At 46.1% G+C, this 8,103-nt stretch overlaps 1 protein-coding gene across 3 annotated transcripts in view; it reads right to left on the bottom strand.

Annotated features, from left to right (window-relative positions):
- Window positions 1–436: 436 nt before the first annotated feature.
- The window catches only part of SLC4A8 (solute carrier family 4 member 8), a 76,777-nt gene continuing 69,110 nt past the window's right edge, over window positions 437–8,103 (bottom strand). For 2 of the 3 annotated variants that reach the window (XM_059403148.1, XM_059403152.1), the window contains exons 24-25: window positions 7,533–7,628; window positions 437–6,159 (exon numbers count right to left, since the gene is read on the bottom strand). In XM_059403148.1, coding sequence (XP_059259131.1) covers window positions 6,147–6,159; window positions 7,533–7,628 — 109 coding nt within the window. In that variant the 3' untranslated portion in view covers window positions 437–6,146. The remainder of the gene's footprint in view (window positions 6,160–7,532; window positions 7,629–8,103) is intronic. The other variant, XM_059403150.1, reaches the window with a different exon arrangement.

Genomic DNA, 8,103 nt, shown 5'->3' with positions numbered 1-8,103 from the left:
CAAAGATAACAAAAGTCCTCAGAGCTAGTGAGTTCTAGGTCTACAGCCCAGCCGGGCCTGGTTCTCCTTGATAAGATATCCACACTACGGTCCATGTTCAGGGTGTTTTCGGGTGATGACTTTCTAGGAACTGAGGAACTAGGAACTCCATGAGGCTTGCTGACTGCCTCTCCCTGCGCCCCTGCCTTCCCCCGCTCACTGGCCTCTTCACTCTTACTCCATTCCCCTCTCTCTTCCCCTTTTCTCCAACCTTCCAAGAGACGGATTTGGGAAGAAGATAAATAGGCAACCCCCCCCCCCAACCCTGCCAAACCCAAGATACTCCTGGCTGAGCAATTTTTAAAATCTAGATTTTTATTTTTAAGGGAGGAGTAATTTATTTTAAAATTTATTTTTAAGTAATCTCTACATTCAGCATGGGGCTTGAACTCATGACCCTGAGATGAAGCATCACATGCTCTCCCAACTGAGCCAGCCAGGGGCCCCTGAAATTTGGGCTTCTAGGCAGTAGAGAGTCCTTCAGTGTTAGCAATGGCTCTCAATAGTCTGGTTGTATCTCCAAAATGGGCTCTTTTCCTGCTGTCCTGAACCCCCACCCAGACAGACATCTATGCAGTCCCTCTCTTTGGCAAGGACTGTGCAGCGCAGCACACGTGCCCCTCTCAGGGCAAGCCCAGCGGACAGCCCACTCCTCCTCCCAACAGTCTTCATGACTCCTCTTCACTCTTCTTCCATGTTCTGAAGCTGATCCGCATTGGCTCGGCCCCTGGGTTCAAGCTCAAAAAATACCACAGGTGTGAACAGTTTACACAGACTTTATTTGTCCCCTTGAGCACAGGAAGGTCTGGGCAGGCAGAGGCGCCTCAGTCACCTCCCCTGGTTCGCAGATGCGGACCGTGAGACTCGGTGGCAAGGGAGAGGGTCCTGTTCCTACCACAGATAGCTATGGGATTCTCACAACACGTTTGTTTTCGGTTCTATTTACACCGTGAAGTGTGGAGAGGGTACATTTCTTACACTAAAAATATATATTTTGGAATCTCTAAAACAAAAATATCTCTATCTCTACATGAGACCTACTAGAAAGAAGAACATAGAAAACCAGGGAAATGTACCAGCACCTCAAGCTGCCCCCTTCTGTGGGAAGGTGTTCTGCTCTCCACCTGACACCTTTAGCTTCGGGCAGCCATAGCTCACCAATCACATAGATGGACACAGATCCACGTGAGGGAGGCTTATCATCTTGGAGGAGTGAATATGGGAGGAAGGAGTGGGGAGGAGGGTTTTGGCCTCTTTTGCAAACGGAGTAATTGCACATTCAGTTTGGTACTTCTGTCTCCTACATTGTTGCGTGTGTGAGAACCTGCCCGCTGGCGTCAGTCGCGAACCTGCTAAGAGAAGCCCAAGATCTGCTGATGTCTGTGGGGCGTGGAAGAGTGCCCCGAAGGGGGGGGGGGGGTCTGTCTCTCTCAGGAAATGTCAATGCCATCAGCTAGAAGAAAAAGTTCTGTGTTCTCCAACGCTGAAAGTGGGTTAGGCTTAAGAAAAATGCTATCTTTTCTTTTCAGAAGATCAGAAACCATTCCATTCCCTTTGAGCACAGAATGTCCTAAAGGAATTATGCCTGTGGATGAATCATTCTGCTTTCTGACTTTTCCTGTTGAAGAGATCCACATAACGCTCCTTTCCCTTTCTCATGCTTCACGCAGGGATATGGACCCTTCACACCTCTTTCGGTTATGAAAATTAGCCTCCTTTCCAGTAAAGAAGTGTTAACTGAGTCAACCGCCCATTCTCTACGATTAAGGTACGAGAACAAGGGCACCAAATCAAAAGAACCTAAAAGAACGGGTTTGATAGAAAAAGCACTTTGATTTGCTTTTGGGGTCTCTTTTCCTGATGACCCTGAAAGATGGATGAGCTGGGGACTAAGTCCCAGCTTATTTCAAGATTTCAATATTTCAGTATTTCAAGAATCCTTAGTCCCTCACACCAAGTCAGGAATAATCACCAAAAAGTCCCCTTCCCAAGGAGCCCCAGAACGGTCCATCCTCCTCACCCCTCTCACCACCCCTGACTGGTGGTAATTTTGAGGACCCCTGACCAAGAACAGTCAGCTCTCCGAGGAGAACGTGAAAGGCCAGGCAGAAAGGAGAAGAAAGACTGCCGGAGGAAGCTGAGTCAGTTAAAGGGGCGGAACTTGGAGGAGGTCTCATTTGGCCGGTCGGGGCCCGCAGGAAGGATTTTTACGTCATGCAGGTCTGACAGCTGCAACCCAAAGAAAGTCAGGAAGGCCGAGAACATTCAATGCAGGGTTCCTGAATGTCCTGCCAGGATGTGGCTTGGAAACCTGAGAAGTCTGAAGAAAATGCGGTGACAAATAGAAAGATTGCTTTAAAGTCCTAGGAAGAGGTGCAAATACTGTTGCAGAAGAAGACATTTAGAGAAGCTGATACAGTAGCAGAGAGAACAGAGTGGATGGGACTTCTGATGCCAATTAAAAGGAAAGCCGGGAGCCCAGGAGTCACACCTTCTCCTATGTTTCAGGAAAACGTAGAGCTCAGGACATGGACAGTGAAGTCGATAGAGAAGATGCAGGAAGAACTGCTGATTTCTCCACTAAGAGGGAAGTCTAGAGATATGAGTAAGTCGAAAATTAAGTAAAAGTGGAAATTATCTTCTTTGGATGACCAGAAAGCACAGATTCCTAAAATCAGAGACCTCTTGAAAGTCACAGCTGTCATAGCCTGAGATGTCAGCCCCGCCTGAGACTTTTGAGCATTTACCAGATTTTTATCAAACATTTATGACTAGTTTAAAAGCCAGTTGCATCCCAAACAAAGAGAAAGAGCAACTATTCATGTCATCTTTTGCAATAAATGGTTCCTTACTTCTCTATTCCAAAGGCAAATTTCTATAACTAAGGAGGTGCAGACAGGAGCCGTACGCATAAAGACCAGATCTCCTGATGATCCCATCATCAGAAGTTGAAAATCACATATCGTCACAAAGGACTAGTCTGGGTTTTACGCAACTGAACAGATCTGGCAAGTTCATGGCATACCGCTGGTCTCCCCCTTCTCTCTGGACCAACCCTTCCCCTCAAAGTCATGAGCTAGAAGTAACCCAACCACCCCACAACGCCCACTCTTACCACTAGAACCAGCTTTTCACCTACTATCACTTTCTTAACCTCCTGGCCTCCTTCCCTTCCTACCTTGACGCAACCAGCCCGTCAGGGCACTGGCCTGCCAACATTCCCACAATCTCTACCCCTAAGTCAGTTTCTTCTTAACATCGAGTTTAAACACCTTTTCCTATAGACTAATCTGCCTATATTTGTCGTCAAGCTATTCTATCAGAGAACTCTGAGAAACCCTAGTTAGGAGAACGATGGTATTTTTTAATGTCCCCCCAGCTTAGGTACACAAAGCTACTTAATAGCAGCAAGGACATCTATGGACACACTTGCATTTGTCGATGATCATACATGCACACACACACACACACACTCATATTCACCTCCACTCACAGTTCCCTACGCCAAACACTGCCCAGCTTGCTTCTGCCACCATGGCCACCAGCCGTGAGCAAGGAAGCATTCGGGTAGGACTGGGGTTGAGCATTTGGTGGGAGTTGGGAAAAGAGAGACAAGAAGAGTAGGGAATGGTTTCCACCACAGAGATGCAGCAGAAACGAGGCTCGCTACTGTTTGAGAAAAGACGTAATGGCCTTAACGGATTGGCACGGGCTTCCAAAGTAAATAACATTCCTATGGCGCAGGAACCTGGAGGGTCTGGTTCTAGAAGGACCAGATGTATACACGTGGTCCAGTGATTGACTGCACACAGTTAACAAGGACAGGTTTTCTGTTCGCGAGAGGCCTAGCGTATATAAGGCATCAGGAGACACCGATCATTAGGAGATTTTTCTGAGTGATGTTGTCACCTAACTTGTTGTACAATAGGCTTTTCTGCACCACATTCCTCACAGCTGTGCTGAGGCTCGGGGAACAGGAGAAGCAGTCACCAACCTGTCTCTACAGTGATGGCCAGAAATGATAGGAGGGGCAGGTTGGAAGAGGAAAGCAGGAGTGCTCTCAGGGAACAAGGAAGACGAAGAAAGAGGCAAGCTCAAGGAAGCAGCTGAAGAGAGACAGGGCAAGTCAGCAGGAAAGCTTTTCCCGCTGACAGGTTGCCTTTTGATTTTTCTACATTAAGTAGGTAAATGGGTACAGTCATTACATTTCGCCCAAAGTGATAAAATGTGAAGCTTTGGCTCACAGAGATTTTAATGCCCATATAGTTCAAAGATGCGTGCCTGTTCCTGTCTGCACCATATAAAGGGAAGCCAAGGCTATCCCTGAAACAGCCTTGTGAGCAGAAATCAGGCAAGCCAGGAACAATACCACAATTTCAAGGGATGTGGTTTTAACGTTTGAAAGCAACATGGCGCCCAGCCCACAGGCAGCGGCTACGCCACGCATACCTGCTTGTTTACAGCCGGCATCCGTTCTGAGTGGTTGGCGTCCATCCTGTGCCAGCTGTTCAGTAGTCTGACAATCGTCTGCGTATTGAAATAGGCATGGTTCTGGGGGATGGGGCAATGTTAAAGAAATGCAGGATTCCTTCAATTTCAAAGGACTTCAGAGTAAGACTAGACTACACTGATTTATTTTAAGAGTCGAAGGAATGCAAAATTCCACAAAGTTTTGTCACCAACTCTTCACCTACAAAAGGAGAGCAACCCGTAGGAACATACCACTGAACGAAGATTTTCCAAGATGGAAAACTGATGTGATCGAATTCCCTGGGTACCAACACGCTGACTTGTCACATTCTGCGCACAAAAGAAAGGAAAACCTAGACGCACTTGATATTCATCACATTAGAGAAGAGAAAAAACTATAAATATAGTTTTCAACTAAATACCAAAATTAATTTCACCACTTATGGTTCATTTCCCAGTGTGGCTTTTTACATCTGAGAGCCAAAACACTTGTCAATCAAAAGAAATTCACAATGATGAAGAAACCACCCGGTTGAAGGTGGTTTGGGTCCATTGAGTTGAGGATGGTTTGCTACTAAGGCAGCTAAGGAGACATTACGTAAGCATTTGGATCTCTCCTGGAGTAGAATCAGAATGTATCCTTAAGAGACAGCAGCAAAATATGGATGTTTCCACATGTCCAATAAAAACACCCTATCTCCCTTTCTACTCACAAACAACTATTATCGAACCTTTCTCAGATGTCTAGAAAGCAGACACTAGGACAACTCTTCAGGCTAGGAAGCCCTTCCTGGTGTCTAAACCAACTCCTTCTGGAACAACTGAAGCTCGTTCTCTTAGTCCATCCTCAATGAAACCGAGAGAAGCTACTTTCCTCACTTATCATTGCTGATCTTCCCCCCAAGCTTTCTCCTGTCTGAGCTGAACAACTCCAGTGTCCCTCGTGGCCCTGTCATCACCCACGGTTCTTGCCGAGTTATGTAGGCTGCTGCTAGGAAGCGACACAGACGTGTCTGGGGCAGAGGCATCTTCTGGCTGTGGTGGTGAGCCCTGCCAATGCCCAGGTCACTGATCCTCCTAGTGGCGGACATCCCTGACAGCCTCTGGGGATGACCAGCCTCCCCCAAAGGAGGCATCAAACGAAGGCCCAGGGCTGCCTCAGAGCCTGCGGATTCTATGGGACTGGAGAGCCTTCCCTTTTCTCTCTGCTCTCCTCTGACTCCCCGGCCCCATCCTTCAGGAAGAGGGAGCTCATCGAAGGAATCCTCAGGGGCAGGGTGGATCCATATGGCTCTGCAGGCCAGCAGAGAGTTTCAGAGAAAATGTCTGGAAGATGGGAAGCTGGGTCTTCACGGGTGGCAGTTCTGAAGAGAAAGAGAAAGGAAGAAGAGAAGTACCAGCAAGAGGTGGTCTTCTGCTTCCCCGTTCACCTCTGGTGATGGGCTGCTGGTATGGGGATGGCTGGCTGCCCTCCAGCGCACAGCACGGGTAATTGGATGCTTCAGCATGGCTTTGACATGATGGCGGACAGGCCAGACTTGGTCTTGCTTCTTCTCTGAGAGACTCACCATCTTCTCTGTAACCATAACTTCCCTGAGGCACCTCACAGCCCAAATCTTCCTTCCCAGCAAAGACTTTTAGTTGAAGAGACTGAATAAAAGTGTTACAATTAGACAAAAAGGGAACACATGATTCATTCCTGCTTTTAACACAATACTTTGAAGATGTCACCACAATTTGGATCTGGCTATATTTTAAGTTCATTTACAAGTAGACTAGTTCTTGACTAAAAATAACCACGTGCGTTATACATTTCGACAGCTGCCTGGATTTTCCTCTGAAGGAAACAAGATTCTATATTTCACTCACATTCAGCACAGATTTATTTTAACCCATTCGATGAAGAAAGAGCCTACCACTACCACCCACTGGTGACTTTTCAAAGTACTTCAGCTCCTCCTCAGAACACTCGTTTGAGTGAGGCAGTCAGTCATTATTATCCCCATTTTAATGCTGAATAAACTGAGTCCCAGAAACAACGGCCTGCCAGTCTATACAAGGAATGAATGGCTAGACCAAGTACCCTAATTCCTAGACTACTGCTTTTTTTCCTTAACTAGAAAAGTTGCCTTTAGTATAGACTTAAGATTTTGCTTTTAGTTTTCTGACTTCTTAAATTAAAGTGGTGTTTGGACTAAATTATTCAAGTAATTTGGGAGCATAGCCTACCTCCGTGAAGGCAAAGATGCCTCAAGTCCTTCCATTTTCTTCAGTAACCTGATGAAAATTGATCTATCTATTGGCAAATGATATACAGAATTTCGTTTCTCAAATAAGAAAACTGTGATAATATTTCAAAACCTTTTCTTCACAATAATTCTCATTATGGAACGAGTTAAACGTCTGTATCAATACTATTGACACTCTCTGTACATTTTAGCCATTTTCCAGTTTGCACAGTTCCAGTAACCAGGGAGATTTTGAAATGGGTACTTTTAATGGTTCTTTTCTTTTCTTTTCTTTTCTTTTCTTTGAAAGAGAGAGTACATGCATGAGCTGGGGGACAGGCAGAGGGAGAGGGAGAGAATCAGTCCTAAACAGGTTCTCCGGGCTATGTGGAGCTGACCTCACCACCCTGAGCTCATCACCTGAGCTGAAATCTATAGAGTTGGAAGGTTAGCTTTAACACACTGAGCCACCCAGGTACCCCTGAAATGGGAACTTTTAGAAAGACGATTAAGGTGACTAAATAGATAAAGCAAATTTACATTCCCAGATAATCCCATCCTGACTTTGGGGCTGTGTAAATGGGCAGCTCCAGACTGCACATCTGTTCAAATAGTTAGAAAACCTGTTTTCCTTTTCTTAGGCTTCTAGCAAGTCTCATGGGGTTAGCAGCAGTCCCAGAAGTGATATTTTTTAGACAATTCAATTTTGCAACTATGATATATTTCACTGTCAACATGATTGCTATTTTTAAAAGCCAGAAATAAATAAAAATCAGCAATTATATTCTTCTTTACCTCTTTTCCTTTGTATTGCCAGAGTTCATACTGAGAGCTTTCCAGACCGTGGTTTTCGGCATCTCATCAGATATGTTAATCTCAGAGGGGTCACATCTGAAATCAGTGCTCAGGACAGTAAATGGAGGACATGCAAATATAAGACACATCTCCATCTGTAACGATCACCAGGCCACCGGACGGGAGAGAGTCAGTCTGAGGGACCTCAGCTGACAGCTCTCGGCAGTGCCAGGAGCCAGGTGGTTGGAGTGTAGTGAGGTGAGGTGGCCCGTGAGGGGCAGCTGAGGATGGGGCTGGGGTGCCAAGTGTGGGCAGCTCTGCCCCCACAATTGTGCCCCTTCAAAGGCCCCTCTGTGGGTGCTGGTGACAGCTTAGGGAGCTACCACCTACTGAGTGTTCCCCAGTGCCAGGCTCACCATGTGCCAGGCATGGTGCTCAGAAGCATTCTTCATGTGTTTTCTCACTTACATGGCCAATGGTTTCCATTTGTAGTTTATAAAGAATGCGTACAATCTATTATCTTAACTACCAAATCAGGGGTTATTCACATCCTCATTTTGAAAGGGCAGAA

This window comes from Mustela nigripes, chromosome 6 (genome assembly GCF_022355385.1).
Source record: "Mustela nigripes isolate SB6536 chromosome 6, MUSNIG.SB6536, whole genome shotgun sequence".
In the NCBI taxonomy this organism is placed as follows: domain Eukaryota; kingdom Metazoa; phylum Chordata; class Mammalia; order Carnivora; family Mustelidae; genus Mustela; species Mustela nigripes.
Note: the sequence above shows the minus strand (reverse complement) of the source record. Positions and strands in the feature narration are given on the sequence as shown.